An 18,821-nucleotide genomic window follows, 5' to 3' on the forward strand; every position below is an offset into this window, starting at 1 on the left:
CGCACTGTCAAAGGAGTGATTGGAAGTCTGATACTGACATGAAAATTATGTGCAGTGGGTTAGCTGATTCATCACGCTTGTGAGTCAAGGCTGAATCCTGCTGAGCAGGCAGTGCAAGGTGGGTCCGGTCTGGCTTGGCATCTTGCGAAGTGAAGGTACGAACGCTTGACTTCCTTGACAGGACCGCAGCTGTCACTACACGCATCGACTAAACACAGCCCTCGGACAACCGAAAGTAAGACCATCGAAAAATGGAAGAAATTTGGTACCAATCCAAGACAGCACCCACAAAATACGCCTTGCTCGCAGGCGACGGCTGTCATCCAGACGAAGCAGATGCCTTACAGAAGTATCTTGAATGCGAATACGGTGTTCAAGAAGCCGCAAAGAAAATCACAGAACCAATCTTAAGCGAAGCAAACCCTAAAGAAAGCTTCTACCGCTTATGGGCTCTTCTCTGCGATGCTTTAGTCGAACTCAGCGACGAAGAATGTCAGAAGACCATCGAGCTACTCTTAGCAATCCAACATCTCCCCTCCACAGAGTATTTCGAGTGGAAAGAACTGCCAGGCTTCGGAAACATGTGGCATGATTTATACCAGATGCACTTGGATGGACCATGTACGTGGGAAAAGGAGAATCTCACCGACGAGAGAAGAGAGGAGTTACGAAGACACTTCCGTCGCATTGGAGGAGTAGAAGCACAATTATGTCTTCGAGGTATTGGAGATATACCTTTAAGCTGGGGATTTGATGTTGTGAATTTAGTGGCACAGAATAGAAATGGATTGGATGTTTTGTTGAGTGAGGTTGAGGTTTGGCTTGAGGTTGCTGGGGAGGAATTGAAGGGGGAAGTTGGGAAGCAGTCAGATGAAGTGCGTTGGTACACGAGGAGAGTAGCGCAGAGTGCGGGAGGAAAGCAGCAATCTGTTGGGGCGGCTTTGGAGGAGCATTGGGTGGTTTGGAAGGAGAGGCTGATGGAAATGATGGAGGATGGGAGCGGTCTCTCGGATGAAGGAAGGAAGCTTGCAGCACGATGCTATGATCGAATGTGATTCACCGTAATGTATGAAATATTTTCTACATTGATCTCACCGAGAGCGAAAGGATCGAGCTAGATAGTACTCGCCACATCTTAATATGAGTCATCCGCTCTGCTCGTGCTTTCTGACGGACAAGTTACATGACGACCAACAACTAACGAGCATCCTGGAATCCAATGCCATTCCAACATCTTCCAAAATGAACGACCCGTTCTCTAACAAACTTCCCATCATCCACCTCGAAACCCCCCAATCCTTCCACACAAAATGCAAAAACCTCCTCACATCCCTCCATCCCGACGACCTCCTCATCATAACCACAGAATCCGAAGCCCTCCAACTCTTCACAACATCCGACCACCCTCTCGTCCTCTGCACAGACCATTCTCTCGCCCTCCCAAAATACTCCTCTCTGCTCAAAAAAGCAGCAGTATGGGTCAGCATGGGCGGTGAAATCATGTTTACTGGACAATTCGCTTCTTTGGCTTCTCCTGAACAAATCAACACACTCTTTTCGGCTTTCTCGATTCCTTGGAGAGCTGGAGATGTGATTGAAGGGGAATTTGATGTGAATGAGGAGATTAAGGGGATTTGGTGGAAGCCGGTTGAGTATCGGTATCGTCAACGAGCGCGCTGTTTGAAGAATGTGAGGGATGGGGAGGCGATGTATAGGCCTTGTCCTTGGGTCGAGGAAGTGGATTTGAGTCAGGCGGCCGTTGCCGTGAGGTGGTTCTGGGATGGGAAAGTTGGATATGTGGGAGATTTGGATGATAGGGAGGAGTCTTCGAAGGCGTTGAGGGGGATTATGGCGAATGCTTAGCCAGGCCGGTTCGTAAGATATCTTGAGAGCGATCAGTGCTCTTTCCTGGACCGTCAGTGAGACTACCAAATGTTGTTTAGCAAGTCAAGTGAAGTCCCCAACGTTGAAGCCGAGACTTGTCGTTGTACCTTCTCGGTTCGTTTTGTCTCCTCTGCCTGATGCCTGATCTCACAGCCACCACACTCCCACTCCGACACCACCACACACAATTTCGACGGTCTAGGCCAGCGCCATGGCGGCCGCGAAAGTCCTGCAGACCCCGGAGCTGCTCGAGATGATCCTGCTGAGCATTCCGTGCCGCGACCTCCTGCTGTCACAGCGCGTCGACCGTGCGTGGCGCAGCACCATCCAGGGCTTCGTCGAATTGAAGCGTGCCCTCTTCCTCGCTCCGACGGGTCCGGTCGTGACTGATCACGGAACTAGTGAGTTCTCGTTGCTCCTCGCAAATAAGTGGATACTAATGGGATAGAGCGCCTCCTGTGCAAGGCAGACGCCTGGTCAAAGACTGAGGCAATGCATCCGGACGAGAGTTTGTTCCGCTACGCCGTCGACGATGAGACTACCGAAGCCTACTGCCTGACCATGAATCCCCTCATGGCTCGCCTGTTCCCGATTTTGGGCATCAAGCAGAAAGTGGGCGACATCATGCCTCCACTCACAAGCCACATCAAGGCCAGCCTGAACCATCCCAACGCTTCATGGCAGAAGATGCTTGTTTGTCAACCTCCGGTGCTCTTTCTTTACGCGCGCGACAGCAGTGTCGTCGAAGAGCGTCGCTTCACTCTCGACCGTGTGGAGCCGATAGGACTGGGCATTGACTGCTTTCAACCCAAAGGCTATGGTCGCACCTTGAAGAACAAGGAAGGTATCAAAATGCTGGACATCGCTTGGCAGTACGAGCTGTTCCACGTTGGCATTTACAGTCGCCTGCCATGCCGGGTCTATCTTCACGATGTCTTCACCTGGGAGCGGCCACGGGAGGGGCATGTCACAGCAGAGACCATCGCTGCTGAGGCCAAGCCATACTCGTGGAAGGAAGAACTTACAAAGCTCAATGTTCTTCCAGTGCGCGACGACCGTGCCACCGACTTTCACAGCATGACTTGGAAGCATTAAACGTCCTGAGCAGAGAGGTCCACATTTGGCGGGAACTGTTCGAAGAGCCGTTTCTCAGCGGTGGCGTGCTGGGAGTGCTGTGGGACATGTAGCTGAGCACAGTGGCCGACCTCAACAAGACTCATTCCTGACGCAGGGAAAGGGCCACTTTTTGGATGACCACTTCAAATGTTTCGACTTATGACTACTTATGCTGGAGGATCAGCTAGTGGTCGAGAAATGCAACCCACGTTCATGGAACGAAGGGGCAGGCTGTGATTGTAATGTTACAGCGTTTCGTGGTATTCGTTACTCCTGCCAAAGCCTCGGCATCGAAGCTTCGCGCGATAGTCAAGCGCTGACCAAATGCGCACTTCTATACTCCATCATAAACGTCTTCTCCACTTTCTACACAATGGTTTCAAGCTTCCTGGCGTAGCCCAGTGTGTTCTCGATCACCAGATCGCTATTGCTCATGACATCCTTCTCGGCGGCCAGTGCGTCTGCCTCTTGCGCAGGGAAGTAGATTCGCCCGTCCTTTGCGACCCATCCTCTTGACTGTGCGAACTGAATGACAGCACCCTCCGAGTCGAGGAACAACAGGTTCTTTGCATTCGAGATCGGTAGCGAAGGATAAGCGCGCTCGGAGCAAGAAGCGATCTCGGATCGAATCGTATCGATCAGAACCTGTAGCCCATCGTTAGTATACCTCCATCACAGAAATTCGAATAAATCATCATCACTCACCTCACTGAACACCGCAAACTCCTCACTCGGCACCCTCTCCCCCTTCGTCTCACCCCACACCTTATCATAACTCCCCTCCATCAAAGCCTGCTCCAACCGCACCGGATACTGCACAAACTCATCCTTCTCAATCCCACTCCCACTAACCCCAAGTCCCTCAAGCACCGTATGAAAACCCGCATAATCCCCGACACTCAACAACAACAACAAATACAACCCCGTAACCTTCCCCTCTTGACCACCCTTGGCACCATGTCGCTCTTTGATCGACTCCGGAATCGCGTAGAAAGGTTGCAGTTGCTGGAAATAGCGCGTGAAAGAGTCCGTGTCGCGTAGACGGATGGAGATGAGAGCGCCGGCTTCGAGGACTGCGAGGCTGAGGGGGAGGTGTTTGGGGTTCATTTCTGAAGAGGGGACGAGGGCGTTGAGTTTGAGGAGGCTGAGTTTTGCGCGGGAGAGGAGTTGTGGTGCTTTTTGGAGGTCGGATGCGGATTTGATGGATGTGAGGGTGGAGAGTATCTGTTTGACGTCGTTCTCCGCCATGGTTGGGGTTGTTGTGTGGTGGTTTGATGGGTGGCGTGTGAGTTTCTTCGATATTGTCTGAAGTGTCAAGGACGTTGTTTTGGTTGATGCGTTCGAAGGCAGCAGAGATGGCGTGTGATGAGGTGGTGTTTGGCGATGAGGCTCCGCCTGGAAGGTGTGACGCGGAGCCGATCGCCGAACCGTTGGCCGGCCCATCCCGTCCTCCGACGCCGACTTCCGCCTCAGGTTGAGCTGCTCACTTCACGTGCTCTGTTGCAACAACTCTGCAATCCTCAGACCAGGGACACAGTTTGTGGCTGTATCCGTCGTGTTACCCATTCAGACTTCTTATCTCGCATCCAATGCTACTCCTCACTGCGTTGGATATGGAGCTTAAGCATAATTTCACTGTAGGAGCTATGTCCGAAGTCTTACTTTCAAGTCTGCCTGCATCACGCCTAGAATGTAAAGAAAGTCGGGCTTGATAGACCACCCATCCTAGGCCGTGTTGGCGATGGCAATGCCCCGTTTCGTTTGCAGGCAAAGCTTTCTCGAGAACTGTTTGTTTGTACGGCCCTGACCCTAGTGTTGAGTCCTGTGTGTCCAAACCTACCAATGGAGCTTATAACCAAGCACGACAGGCTACTGGCGACTTGACGAAAGCGTATGTGAATCTGACTCTGGCTGTTGCCAAGAAGTGCGTCTCCAAGTTTCGGTATTTCCGCGAAATGGAAAGCTCTCAGCACCACTAAGCACGTCGGCCCAAGATGTGAGAATATCAAAGCTATCGAGCGATGCCCAATCCACCAAGAAGAGAGTGGTTGAGGTTAATTTTCCAGATTCTTGACAATTCATGTGTCGTTACAAGGGATCTGCTTGACCCTGGTCTCAGTACTTGTGTTCGTCTCTGAGAAGTGCAGAATGCTGCCATGCTCATAGCCTCGCTGAACGCTACGTGTCGGGATCCCACACCTCGGAAGGACATGCTCGGCTCCTGCTGCCGACTATCGGCGAACTTCTGCTAAGCGATATGTATTGCTCACGAACTCTATCCGGTGTTGTAACATGGGTCGCCGTAGTTTCCTCCAAAAGCTTTCTGCTGGTGTATTTGGACTTGAGTACTTTCGTGCGAAAGCATGAAGGGCTTTGAAGGCGATGACGTGTTCAGTCTCACCATCAATGCGCCACTTCTGGCTATAGCGGCAAGCTGTAGTAGATGCACCGCAGTCGCGACAAGGCCGAGTAGCCCACTCACTGGACTGAGCTTTCCGAAGCAAGGATCGTGACGAGCACATAAGGGCTGCGAACGAAATAAGGCACGGCTCGAGCACCGAGATCTGATGGGCAGCGGAATGCGCCAGGTCTCTGAACAATATCTGGATCGGCAACTGGGTATCGTTGTGATCGTCTTACGTGGTCGATCTACGTCCGTACTGTACTGCAGGCAAAAGTCCGGCCTGAGGCCCTGCTAGAAACTTTATTGCAACTGCAGGTGGCTGAGCACCATGTTCGATTGTTGCAGTTGGTGAGGATAGGAGAAGGAGAGCTCGAGGATCACAAGGAAACTTCGTCACTAGTAAGTTGGGGTTCGATATTCGTAAACTCCGGACTGGGGACTTCTGCCTCGGTGTTTCCGAACGATGACGGGGCACGAGGTTCGTCGTGGAGGGGCCGGCAGTTGTTTTGCCATTTTGTACCGGGTGGCCTAGTATGTCAGATGCTTTGTCGTGTGTGGGGCAAATAATGTAACGGCGTCACAGCCTATGCGGTCCGCATTGGCAATGTGCTCTGAAGCAAGCGATGGCCGATGGTCGAGCAGTTCATCCTCGAAGTTCGAGCTTTGGGATGCTTGTACGAGTTAATCTTGTCTTGGAAGAGCTGCGTGGCGACCGAGCTACCAGTTATAGCATCCTACCGTATTGTGCATCACGCTAGCGGGGAGACCACTCACCATTCTGCGCTCGCTTTCTGCGCTTTGCACCGTGATGGCTCGAAAACGTAATCATCTCGACTCACTATCCGTTAGTTCATTTCTGTCGCCTGTGTCGTCGTGTACACGAATTGCGAGGTGTACTCAGTCGGGTGCTGAGAAGTATGTCCGCAGCCAGCTTGTAGCTCAAGCTACAGCTACGGGTAGCTCTAAAGTGCCCGACAGGAGGTGTCGATGCCAAGTAACATCAAGCCAGAGCAATGCAGATGGCTGATGCAGGTCAGACGCTTTGTCTGAGGCTCTGTGCCGCAATCCGCGAGTACCGTGATGGAGCACCATGCCTGTTTCGATTGCTTTTCCCGCACGGTCGAGGGTCCGCGGTAGCTAGCATACTCGGGGCTCGAGGGCGGCGGTCGTGTTGCGGATGTGCTCGTAATCGGATCGTTGCGGCTGCATGCTGCATGCTGTGGGCGAGTGTGCGCAATACGTGGTGGTACGGTGGCACGGAGGAAAATCAGCTGGCGCAGTGGTAGTAGCCGAGACACAGACATGGCCCTGCTGCGTCTGACGGTGGACGAGAGCGATGCTGCGATGCTGCCTCCTGCCCGACGATCGTGATGCCGCGGGCACGGGTCGGTGCCAGCCCGCTGGAGCGCAACTGGGCAGGGCATGGCTGCGCTCAGCAAGCCAGCACGCCCGCCGTGACGGTGTGCGCAGTCGGGCATGGTTGAGAGATGAATGGTGTTGCAGCACGGCACGAGGAGCAATTTCCAAGTGCAGCCAATGCAGTGGCCAGGCTCGGGCGAACTCCCACGACTGCCGCCCTGCCTGCCAAGTCACGACATCGTAGCGTCGCCCGTGGATCCTGCCGAACTCTCTTCGCGCAACACCGACCGTGACAGGAACAACATCGCATCGCCAACCTTGCGCCAGAACACCCCCATCTGCACCTGCCCGCCACGCTCATTCGCCCGCCGCCCTCCATCGGCACGCAGTCGTCGTGCGTCTCCCGTGTGCAGCTCTGCAGCCGCGAGCCCCGGGCCTACACACAGCCCCCAGCCTACAGGTCAGTTCGTCGTGCTCCCGTCATCTCACTCATCTGCGCAGCGCCGCCAGCAGCAGCTAGCGAGGTACATGCAGCAGCGGCGCGGTGCGTGAGCCTCGCAGACCGTAGCCAGCAGCCAGACAAAGCATCCAGCAAGCTCCGGGGCCTGACGCTGCGACGCTACGGCGGCATTGCCTGCTCGTACTGGACGCGCAGCCAGGCGCGAGAGTGGAGCAGCGTGCGGCCGGCGGGAGCGTGCTGGTGCTGTCGGCCATCAGCTGCCGCGACATGGGCACGTCTGCTGGTGGCGCACCTCCCACGTCGCCTTTGCTGCACTCTTCTGACTTGGAACCACTTGCTCACCGCGGACAGATCCCAACCAATTCCTCTCTAGGCCGCCATCAAAATGGGTAAGTCCTCCAACGCGCACGCCTGCTGCTTGGCTCCCTCCGTCACCACCTCACTCTTCAGCCTTCTTCACTCATTCACCTTCACCCGACACACCACCTTGCTCCGTTGGATGTTCGCTCTTTGGCATCCATCAGTCACTCCCGCCGTCACCGCACATCAGCGTCGCACTCAGCCATCGACCCAGCATTGTCGTCAATACTGATTCGCTTTCAGGTGACCGTGACCGCAACTACGTAAGTTGACCGCACCCTGCCGCATTCTATTGACCATGTAGCCTCCTGCGTTCTCCACCTGATGGTGGAAGCTGATGGGATTGCCGCCCGGACCTGGACCGTGATGGATTCGATCTGGGAACTGGGACGCGGCGGACTCGGATGGACGAGAGGAGAGAAGATGAGCATTGACCGGTGACAATCTCGAGCTGGACACAGAGCAGAGAAGAATGAAAGCTCGGCGGCAGAAGACGCGGCGTACACGCGGGAGTTATCGAGAGACGACACTCGATGCTGGACGGCAGGACACGGTATCATACGGCTTTGAGCGCAACCAAGGGCGCGGCGGGTCATGTATGATTCGATAACAGCAAGCTGCCACCCAATAAATGTGCCAGGAGTCCTGCCTGCTCCTTTAATACTTGTCCAAGAAGACATCTTTTAACATGAAGCAATATCATGCGTCCCGTGCGCCCTCGGCTGCTTGTGGTGTTCGACTGTACGCTTCTGCGAGGTCCATGCACACCACGAGTACGCTCTGATCATGACTTGTCAAATCAGACCATCGTCTTCAAGTGTGCACTCCCAGCAACACCGTCCTGTGAGGCATGTCGGCGGCGGAATTCTTGCTTGCGACTACTCACAGTGCATTGACCCTTTCAGGGTGCATCTTGCTCGCAGTTCACCGGCGACCGGTATTCCAGAATGCTGCGCTTCATCACAAGCAGTAGCCACATCGAAACACAAGGCGGAGGACCTCGACATCGGCGAAAACCTCGGAGCTTCCATTGGCGTTGCAATCATGGCCAGCTTCGGACGAAGCTGCGTACAAAGACCAGCTTGCTCAGATTATCCTCAAGCAACAACACCACGACAATGGGCATTCGGCGCCGTCTTGCGCGATGCGCCATCGAACAACTTTGTCGCCGTCGTCAGACAATTTGTCGGAAAATCACCTTGTCGTCGCCATCAGACAAATGGTGCGAAAGCCCTGAACTCGGATTCGACCCCAATCAAGAGCCGTCCGCGTACAATTGGGACTTATACATCAGAACCATTTGCTGCACGTTCCTGGGCTTGCCTCTGCAACAAAGGCCTAAGACAACAAAGCTGCAAGTTGACATGGAGTCTCACTGCTCGTGACACTGTCTGGAAAGTGTGCGTGCAGGGTCCGTGCTGGGCTTGTCTGGCATATTTGGTGGCTCTCACTCACCGAGAGATGTTTACAACGCCTTGGCGCATCGTCGACGATGGATCAGGTATCAACCACGGTCCAGCTTTGGTGCATCGTTGTGGAGCTGGCTCCGGCCGATGCATTCGATCTTCTCCGGCGCCTCCGAGCTGGTGATAATCACACTTTGCTTGCACGAACGCATTCAAGGCAGTGCCTCCTTGGACTTTCGCAGGCCTGACAGGCAGCCGTGCCAGCATCTGCATTACCCACAGCAAGCCTGACATGCCTCGGCCGCTGATCAGTCACGGCATACCGCTGTCGCTGTCGCTGTTCTTATCAACGGCATTGCCTTGCGTGCCAGCTCGCCTTCGCCGAATTGGCTTCGATCGTTTGCGGACAGGCAACTCATCGCTTGCTCTGCTCCGCATATATTGCAGCGATGCGCAGCATACCACTCCAAGGCTACGTTGGAGTAATCTGCCGAAGGATGACGTTGCAACTACTGTATGACTGCCCTCCTCGGAGACAAATGGACATCTGGTCGGCTTCCTCAGGGCAAGCACGTTTCTACACAGACCAAGCAAGAAAAGCTCAAGCGGCTATGCCATCATTTCGTCTGTGGCCTGGTTTCACCGGCTATTCTCCTGATATCTCGGAGATACGACGCAGCAATCTCAGACGTGCATGATTCACTCTTCGGCCCCGCCAACTGACTTTGATGTCTACTCGGCGATGCTGTTCAGCACACGTTACATGCCGCTGCGTTGTCGTCAAAATTTGGATCCAGTCCCGGGATCCGCACAGTTTTTTCGACCACAGTCACGAAAAGCCTTGGCACGATCGTCCTTCCAGGCACAACTTCGATATCCACTGGTGTTGAGGACGTTGACCACGCATTGGGCTTTTGTCGAAGCCAAGCCACGAGCCCACTAACCAGAGGGTTTTGCTCGCTGTTCTTGAGTGCTTCACTCTGCTGGCGTTGCCTTTTGCATGTCAAGCAGATTACACCCATTTCAAGCAGATGGTGTACGCCGCTGTCGATGTCAGGGCTGTTCGTATTGCAAAGTCTTCGAATGTCGATCTCCAGCACACGAGGTAGTGTCCTTACTTCGACGATGTTCCTTGAACACAGGACGGTGCCTGCTGTCGGCTGGGACACGCCATGGACATAAAAGGTCAATCACTCTTCGTATCTGTCGCCATGCAGACCTTGGCCGGCTTCAGCATCCTGAACTTTGGAAAAGGAAAGGGCTGTTTTAGCTTTCGACAGCCGTTCACAGTTGGCCTTTCATGCCCAGGCCAGCTCTTGCGGTCGAGCATTGTCGGGATGACTGAACGCCTGCCGACCGAGTACTCGTGACGGCATCCTAGCTCGTGTCTGCTCGCTGTGTCCTTCTTGCTCGCCGCTTGAGGGACTGCCACCATGCTTGACTTCGTCGTGCCTAGCCTCGATCTGACTGGATATTGCTGCCATTGGTCACCGCTGTCGACTGGTCTCCGTGGTGTGCACTCGAGCGCACGAGAGTGTCCTCTTTCTGCCGCTCTTAGGACCGCTCTTCGGAAGTCCTTTCTCGCCTCTGGCGCTTCTTGTTGGCACGAGAGCTTTCTTGCGGATGGGGCCGCCATCGAACTCAATGTTACGCCTGCAAATTGGACAACACTGCTCTTGACCGCCGCCGCCCCGGCTCGCATCGGGAGTGTTGGATTGTGCGAGAATGTCCGATCCATATTGCTTCTGCGCCACCCTCCGAAATCACTTCTCGCCCCTCGCACTTCGTGTTGGCGCGCGGGCTCTCACGCGGCTGCGAGCGCCATTGCTGCTAAGATGGTTCCAGTCGTCTGGACAACACTGTCTTCGACCGCCGGAAGTAGTGTCGGCGCGGGCTGAATACGAAGGTGCGAGCGGGCTCGGTGCACGTTGCTCGCTGTCAACTTGCCAATCGGACTCTCGTCTTCAGCGCTGCTGGTCGGCGTGACCGATCCTCATTCGGATGAGAGCATTGTACCTGAATGTGTCTCCAATCGCCTCCGCACAGCTGTCTTTGATGGCCGCCGAGATTGGTGCGCGTGAGATGACCGCGGGCGTTTGAGCGTGTTCGACCAGTATTGCTTCCGCACCACCCTGCCGCCCTGTTTCTCGCCTTGACGCTGCTTGTCGGCGCGGAGGATTGCCATTCGTGGGAGAGTGCCGTTGCTCTGAATGTGTTTCGAAATCGCACTGGCGGCCCTCGGGGCAGAACATTAGTTTCCAAGGCAATGTGTTGCCCGAGCCTCAACACTTCTCTGGTGCTCCTCGACGAGAGCTTCGTCAACAATTAGACGGTCGTCGCGTCTCTGTTCGCATGTCTCGGCCCACCTCCTGTCTGTCTGGACACCCGCGACCACGGTGGTTGTGGTTGTCGCTGGAGAAACCGGGCTCAGGGCCATATGTCTCTGCTCGTCGCGCCAGGCCACTGTCGTCGTGATCCGTAGTGCGGTTGGCCGGCAATGTTACGAGACAAGGGAGTCAGCAGAGTGCCAGAAGCCATGTCTCTGCATTCCCATTGCCCGCAGTGTTTCTCTGCCTGGGGTTCTGAGGATAGGCCGTTGGCTATGAGCGACAGAGGCAGTGGTCTGTGATTTCTTGGCACCTGCTTGAAGTGGCTCAAATTCTCAGCTTGCCAGCTCTCTCACTCCACCACAACAACCAAGATGGCGGCACTCGAATACCGCACCGAACACGTGGGGGATCGTGGGCTGCGCGAGTTTCTTGCGGCCTGCGGAGGCCGTGAGGTCCACCGGCTCGCCGCGTCCCCGGCCACCACGCAGAGGATCCAGTCGGTCAGGCTCCCCATCAGGAAGAACGCAGGAGTGACTGGCACTGGAAACATGTGAAGACGTGATGCTGACTTGTGATATTATAGTCTCGAAGCCGTTCGCCGCAGGACTACGGACGCCGCGAGAACCGCCGCTACGAAGGCCGTAGCCGCTCGCCTGACGAAGAGCGTCACAACAACCGCCGCGAGAGACGCGAGCGCTCACCACGACCAAGCAACGGTCACTACAGCGAAGAGCGCTCCAGCCGCCCCCCACCACGCTCGCAGGAAGAACGCCAACAGGCAAAAGGCGAGATGCTGAAGCAGGTGACCGACTCCTCGCAGCAGGACCGTAGGGTCTACGTGGGCAATCTGGCCTACGACGTCAAGTGGCACCATCTCAAAGACCACATGCGCAAGGACGGCACGCTCGATGTCATCTTCGCAGACGTACTCCTTCTCCCGAACGGCATGAGCAAGGGTTGCGGGTATGGCCTCTTCCGCACTCACCTACTGCTCTACGAACGACTAACAACTTCCAGAATTGTCGAGTACCAGACCCGCGACCAAGCACGCACCGCTATCGAGACGCTTAGCAACACTCCATTGATGGGGCGTCTCATCTACGTCCGTGAAGTATGCAGCCACGATATCACGAGCTCGTGAAGACACTAATATGGCACAGGACCGCGAGACCGAGCCACGCTTCGCAGCACCACAGCGCGGAGGCCACGATGGCGGGTTCCACGGTGGCCGTGGTGGATTTGGCGGCCGCGGAGGCTTCCAAGGCGGTATGGGCGGCGGCTACGGCGGCGGCATGCAGCAACAAGGTGGCCGCAGCCAGATCTTCGTTTCCAACGTAAGTTATACACGACTAAAATTGTTGAGACACAACTGACATTACACCAGCTCCCGTTCCAAGTCGGCTGGCAGGACCTCAAGGACCTCTTCCGCCAGGCCGGTAACGTCATCCGCGCCGATGTCCACATGGCACATGATGGCAGCCCCAAGGGATCTGGTGTTGTTGCATTCGAGACTCCAGAAGATGCCCAGAACGCCATCCAGACCTTCCACGGCTACGATTGGCAAGGCCGCGTGCTCGAAGTCCGCGAAGATCGCTTCGCCAACTCAGGCCCAGGTGGTTTCGGTGGCCGCGGTGGCTTCCGTGGTGGCTTCGGCGGTGGCTTTGGTGGTCGCGGCGGGGGTTTCCGCGGAGGCTTCGGTGGCGGAGGATATGGACGTGGTGGATACGGAGGCGGCGGTGGATACGGCGGCTACCAGGGCGGTGGAGGCTACCAGGGAGGAGGTGGCGGCTACGGTCAAGGCGGCGGCTACAACGCTGGAGCTGCGGCTGCTCCAGTCGTCCCACCAAACCCCTTCACCGACGGCGTGACTGCTGGTGGCGAGCAAGGTGGCTCGATCATCTACGTGAAGAACGTAAGTGGAGACCGGAATCTTGCAACACTGAATAATGCTAACACCTTGACAGCTACCATGGAGCACCAGCAATGAGGACTTGGTTGAGCTCTTCGTCACTATCGGAGCCGTCGACCGCGCCGAAATCCAGTACGAGCCAAACGGACGCTCTCGTGGTACCGGTGTCGTTCAGTTCACCAACGCTGGCGACGCTGCCACCGCCATCGAGAAGTTCCAGGGCTACAACTACGGCGGTCGTCCACTTGGCCTCGACTACGCTAAGTACCCCGACGGAGGCGCCATGGAAGGCCAGGAGACTACTGGCGACCTGCAGGCGCAGATGATGTAAGGACCTAACGATCCAACATCACGCTTGCGACTCTACACATTATACTGCGGCTGCGTTCAAACATGACCAAAGCTGGAACGTCCTCTTGGCACCAGTACGGCAATGGCTTGTATATTGTAACATGCAGCGAGCCCTTGCATCAGACGACCAGCGTGTCGCAAAAGCTTTCACCCTTTGAACCCCTCTGTATATTAGCTTCGATGACTTCGACTCTTGGGAAGGAGGAAACAAGCCATGGGCAAAGGTACAGAACACAGTAACGACTCAGCAACAAGGGATTGGGCGAGAGAGTGTTTTCATTGACAAAGACCGGTTCTACTGGATCGTTCCTTCTTGCTAGCCTGGGTAGGCCATCGCTTGAGAGGCTGATTAGGTAGCGGAATATCTGAAGGACTGGTTAGAGAAAAGTGGTTCTTTGTGACAGGGTGATATGCGTGGGCGAGTTTGCCGGTGTCTTTGGTGAGCTGATGGTTGATAGGGAACTTATTGCCAAGGTCAGTCTGCGTTGTGAAGATGAGGACGAGTACTGACTTTGTCGTCTAGAAGTGCGCAGGAAGCAACACGCACAGCGGGCGGCCTTACGGGCGTATCTCTTCTGCGTTGTAAGCAGAAGCAGGGTATACCAATCAAATCGCAAAGCTTGGCCGACGTAGGAGAGAAGGATCCGGTTACTGCCCAGAGGAGCCGTGATGATTCACTGACTCATAGCGATGTGCTGCTGGCTACGTTATAGTGGTATGTGCGATGAACAAGCAAACAGCAACGCAGCGAGAAACAAGCTATAAAGCAGGACACGTACCCGCCTTCGCCGTGCCCCATCAACGATCCCTCGACACTTCTACTCCACAATGTCTACCACAACCACGTTGCCGTACGAGGTTCACGTCGTGAGAACGTCTAACATCAGCGAGCACACCTCTATCACAATCTCGTCTCACTTACCTCCACTTCCAGAAAACAAGATCCGAGCCATGCCACGCATCATCTCTCTCACCGCAAACAACTTATCTTACGCCAAAGGCGGGCATATCATGCACTGGTGGGACGCTTTTCCTCTCCCTGCCGATCTTCCCTCACCTTACAATGACGCAACCGAGTACGGCATCGTACCAGTCTGGGGCTACGGAGAAATCCTCAATAGCAAGATCCCGGATATCATCCCAGGAAGTATGATCTGGGGTCTTTGGCCTTCACATAATATGCCAGTGGATCTTGAACTTCAGACTGCTTTTGATTTGAAAGGGCATTATTTCGATGTTAGTCGGCATAGGGAGAAATTGTGGAAGTTTTATAATCACTACGTTGTGGCGCCGGACAAAATAAGGTATCGAGATCTTGACCAGAGGACGACAGAAAGAATGGCTTGGGAGGCGAATATTTTGCCTGCTGCTGGATGGATGTTAAGTCGCTTTGTTCTTGGAACGCCAGCGCCTACCATCCATCCTGGCGGATTGCTGGAAGGATGGAGTGAGGAAGATGCTGATTTATCGAAAGCTCTGGTGGTGAGTTTGAGTGCGGGTGGAAGGACTGCGAGGGCTTTTGCGCGTGCTCTGGCAAGAGAGAGGAGGGAGAAGGCTTCTGGACCTCTTGGATTTCTGGCTGTTTCTTCGTCCACGGATGGGAGCTTGCTACCGGACTTCGCCACGTTTCCGAAGCAAGTCATATCGTACGCGGACGTGGACACGCCACAAGCAACACAATGGATCGCAGATCTCGGGCCAGAAAAGATCTTTCTCTTGGACTCTGGAGGTCGAGGCAATTCGCTCGAGCAGCTGCAGCACGCACTACAACGTGCTCCAGCCGCTCGCATCATGATCATCGGAATTGGCGGAGAAGCAAAAGCACAATCACCGGAAGAAATCGCAGATGTGGTGAAGAGACGTGCGCAATTGATGAATCGTATACAAATGAATACTGCAGGAATTCAAGATGTTGCAATCGCAAAGATGGGCGCGGAGAAGTTCTTTGCGGAGAAAGACGAGGCCTGCAGGGACTTCTTGGAGCATGGTGGACCGAAGGGATTGGAGTTGCAGTGGGGTGAAGGTGTGAACGGGCAGAATGGAATTGAGGGAGGTTGGCGAATGTTGTGTGATGGGAAGGCTGGGCATGTGGGGTTGGTGTACAGGCTTTGATGAGATGGGTGTATTGGTTGCCTCTGGAAATCCGGAGCTTTGAATTTCACTCATCCGAGCCCTCGCCGCCTCCGTCTACACGGGAAAGGGAGAAACCGAGTCCCGAAGTCGAAAAAAATCGATCGAACAGCAAGGATTCATTTGAGATCACGACACTATTTCTATGGTGTCGAGGCTCTTATTTTCGACATATTGGCCCGCGATGTTGCTGGGAACAGTCGATCGGGGACTAGCCAGGTGTGCTTGGCAACGGACAAGCCTAGATGCCCCCCTTGTATAGAGATCAGCTCTAGAAATTCTCCGGTACGATTTCGTCACGGATCTATGCGGGCACGTTCGAGAAGGGGATCATTCCTGCAGACATCGTTTGATCAAACTGTCCATCCATGAGGCGGTAAGCTGCGGCACCTGTCGAATTATCGAAGCTGAATGCCCATAGAAGTGCGTATGACCCGTTCGATGCTGCTGGATCCCTGCTATTGACGAGTTGCATTTGTCGAATGGATGTATTGTTAGCTGTGAGGGAAGGTCGAAGGTCTAGTTAAGATTCAATAAGAAGATACTTTACGTTCGTATTCCTGCAATGTGCATGGACGTCCGCCGCATTCAATCCGATCTCATGTGACACGGTCAGCGCGGCCGCTCGCTCGTGCGGAAGTCCGCGTTAATGCAGCCAAGGAAGCGGACAACACCAAAGCTGTACTGCTACGTTGTTAGAGTCTGATCGAGCAATGCAATGCATTGCACATTTGAGACAGCAGCATTGCATGCACGTATAGCTCGATCTCTATCGTTTGTTCGCACTCTTGAGACGTCGCTGGTGACGTCTCGCAGTCCAGATATTTAGCCGGTACACTGTCAGCATCTGTATTGTACCCGGCCTAGTCTACAGAAAGTGAGGCCTGGCGGAGTTAAGGTAGCCGCTCTGGCTATATTTGCCTTACGATGCAGCAGAGTGTTGGATGACTGGAACTGGGATTAGGCTAGTCAAGTCTTGATGGTTGAGTGCAAGAAAATCCGAAGGTAAAGTTTCCGAATATCGTATCTTCATCGTCTTAGCAACAGCTACGGCGAAAGCTAGTAAGAATAGTCCGCCCGCATACGAGTCCTAGGCGCTTGATCCCTTTTCGGCCGTTACTGCAGAGCACATAAGCGGATTTACCTCTACCGCCCCGACCCAATTGGTAGGAGGAATACGAAGAGCCCTGCAGAACTTCTTCACCGGGTAGCTGTCGAGCTTAGTTCTGATAAGCACCTTGTTTAACAGTCTTGGGTTTCTACCTTGTGTCCAACGTGCGTAGCCAACACGCCGTAGAGATATAAATCTCGAAGACTGCACTGAACGTAGTCTTGTGTACTCATCATCAGTTGCCAAAGCATATCAGACAGCACATCTACGACAATCGATCTTACTAGATATTGTAGACCACACGATGACTTCCTCGGGCAAGACTGGAATCAAAGTTGCGCTCTGTTTGTTCCTGTCAGCAGTCCCTGCATGGAGCAGCCCAATCGTTCAAGTAGCTGCGCCGGTCTTTACCTTCGAAAGATCAGTATCGTTCAATAATCCTCTGAAGCGAGCCATCGATCAGCCGCCTCAACCGCCTCCAAATACTTGTCCTGCCCACGAACAGCCCATCTTCATCAATCACAACGATGGAGAGTTCACAGTCGATGTCAACTGGATGAACAACCACGGCATGGCAAAAACTTCACAGTTCGTGTCAACCCCTTGAGAGTCACCGCGAAAGTAGCTGGCTCTGAGGCGACAGCTCGAGGCGTACGGATCTCACCACCGTTCCACGCTCATGCCGTGAGAGTTGGTCCACCCGCAGGAGTCCATGCCGGCCCGAACGATCGTTTTGTGGAGCTTCAGCTCGACTCAAATAGCGCTACCACGCCGAATATGGCCGATCCTGGCGGACGAGACTATAACTGGGGAGGAATCTGGCCAAGAGTAACTATGAGAATCACGCAGGAGAGTTATCGTGGCCGACTGCATGAGTCGTGGAGAATCCAGTGGAACACACTCATCCGTGGTGCTATTGCTGTCTTCTTGGTTCACACAGCGGGCCATCCTGGCTGCGGTTGAGGGAGATTGGGCTTGCATCGTGCGATATGCTGGTGGAGAGGAGATATTTGTACGAGAGAACATTCTTTTGAATTGTGCGGTCTGATGTTAGGATAGAGTTGTAGATGTTCAGTAATTGAGCAGGAGCGGATCGACTTCCGAATTCCTTGGCAATGGACATTGCATTTGCACGTGCTACGTTCGTATGTCCTCTTTCCTTGTTTCACACCGGCCCTAGGTGCGGACAGCAGAATGAAATCTCGCAAGTAACGACACTTGTTGCTCTCTCGCCGCGACCTTGATCTTGCGACTATCCCGCTTCGTAAGACCGGGTGCCTTGGATACGCCGTAGAAATGCGGAGTCATGAGGAGATGAGGAAGTACTTCAGCCCACGCGCGAAGCATGCCATCTTGATCAAGTTTGCCATCTTGCTGCCCGGCGGAGGCGGTCTTTCAGCGAATTTATTGTCAGCTCTACGCACATGCAATGTGTACAGACGCCGCATCGCCTCGAGGGCGAGCGCGAGATAGGCGTAGGTGGTGCGGATCCATTGATTGCGTTGACTTCTTCATCTAGGACTGTGGACCTAATGGCTTATCGCTCCAATAATTCAGCACGTACAAATGTCTCCATTGTATCACAATATGCTACCTATCAAGAAGCCTACTATTTCGGGCAACAAAGTAGCATAACGGGGAGCGTTTTCTGTGCCATTAGATTGACTTTTCGTCGTTGGTCAATGGCGTCCGAGCTTTACTTTTTCAGGCACTGGATCATCGTCCTTCCAAATACGACCCTATCATCACCAACTTGCATCCTGCAAGCTCCTTCGAGTTTCGCTAGTGTCCAAATTGTAGGATGCAGCTATCTCGCGGGTCCGACGTGGCCCGAGTATAAGTGTTCGAGCACATCAGGGACTTCCTGGAGTCAAACCTAGTCAACGGATTTACTCACAAACAAACACCGGAGCCATGCTGGTCTGAAGGAACCGGGTTCATACGTAACGGCACGATGGGGTTGTGAGACCTTGTTTCTTGGAACATTGCAGTACACGCAGT

The 18,821-nt window shown here is 54.2% G+C and overlaps 7 protein-coding genes across 7 annotated transcripts; 6 read left to right on the forward strand and 1 right to left on the reverse strand.

The window, feature by feature from the left end:
* Nucleotides 1-251: 251 nt before the first annotated feature.
* Nucleotides 252-1,055, forward strand: CKM354_001193200 (uncharacterized protein; the record flags this gene model as incomplete). The annotated part of the gene is made up of 1 exon (XM_044807441.1): nucleotides 252-1,055. The coding sequence occupies one exon, from the start codon at nucleotides 252-254 to the stop codon at nucleotides 1,053-1,055; it is 804 nt and encodes a 267-aa protein (XP_044663376.1).
* Nucleotides 1,056-1,242: 187 nt separating this feature from the next.
* CKM354_001193300 (uncharacterized protein) lies at nucleotides 1,243-1,863 on the forward strand (the record flags this gene model as incomplete). The annotated part of the gene is made up of 1 exon (XM_044807442.1): nucleotides 1,243-1,863. One exon carries the CDS (start codon nucleotides 1,243-1,245, stop codon nucleotides 1,861-1,863), a length of 621 nt encoding a protein of 206 aa, XP_044663377.1.
* Nucleotides 1,864-2,095: 232 nt separating this feature from the next.
* On the forward strand, nucleotides 2,096-2,979 carry CKM354_001193400 (uncharacterized protein; the record flags this gene model as incomplete). Its single annotated transcript, XM_044807443.1, has 2 exons — nucleotides 2,096-2,285; nucleotides 2,333-2,979. The coding sequence occupies 2 exons, from the start codon at nucleotides 2,096-2,098 to the stop codon at nucleotides 2,977-2,979; spliced, it is 837 nt and encodes a 278-aa protein (XP_044663378.1).
* A 387-nt stretch (nucleotides 2,980-3,366) lies between these two features.
* Nucleotides 3,367-4,248, reverse strand: CKM354_001193500 (proteasome regulatory particle lid subunit RPN12; the record flags this gene model as incomplete). Its single annotated transcript, XM_044807444.1, has 2 exons — nucleotides 3,367-3,645; nucleotides 3,706-4,248. 2 exons carry the CDS (start codon nucleotides 4,246-4,248, stop codon nucleotides 3,367-3,369), a joined length of 822 nt encoding a protein of 273 aa, XP_044663379.1.
* Nucleotides 4,249-11,690: 7,442 nt separating this feature from the next.
* CKM354_001193600 (uncharacterized protein) lies at nucleotides 11,691-13,559 on the forward strand (the record flags this gene model as incomplete). Its single annotated transcript, XM_044807445.1, has 6 exons — nucleotides 11,691-11,849; nucleotides 11,903-12,282; nucleotides 12,337-12,430; nucleotides 12,480-12,653; nucleotides 12,704-13,231; nucleotides 13,284-13,559. 6 exons carry the CDS (start codon nucleotides 11,691-11,693, stop codon nucleotides 13,557-13,559), a joined length of 1,611 nt encoding a protein of 536 aa, XP_044663380.1.
* An 848-nt stretch (nucleotides 13,560-14,407) lies between these two features.
* CKM354_001193700 (uncharacterized protein) lies at nucleotides 14,408-15,691 on the forward strand (the record flags this gene model as incomplete). Its single annotated transcript, XM_044807446.1, has 1 exon — nucleotides 14,408-15,691. The coding sequence occupies one exon, from the start codon at nucleotides 14,408-14,410 to the stop codon at nucleotides 15,689-15,691; it is 1,284 nt and encodes a 427-aa protein (XP_044663381.1).
* Nucleotides 15,692-17,124: 1,433 nt separating this feature from the next.
* On the forward strand, nucleotides 17,125-17,783 carry CKM354_001193800 (uncharacterized protein; the record flags this gene model as incomplete). The annotated part of the gene is made up of 2 exons (XM_044807447.1): nucleotides 17,125-17,408; nucleotides 17,582-17,783. 2 exons carry the CDS (start codon nucleotides 17,125-17,127, stop codon nucleotides 17,781-17,783), a joined length of 486 nt encoding a protein of 161 aa, XP_044663382.1.
* Between the last annotated feature and the right edge of the window lie 1,038 nt (nucleotides 17,784-18,821).

The sequence above is a fragment of the Cercospora kikuchii genome, assembly GCF_019650295.1.
Source record: "Cercospora kikuchii DNA, contig_00008, whole genome shotgun sequence".
Lineage (NCBI taxonomy): Eukaryota > Fungi > Ascomycota > Dothideomycetes > Mycosphaerellales > Mycosphaerellaceae > Cercospora > Cercospora kikuchii.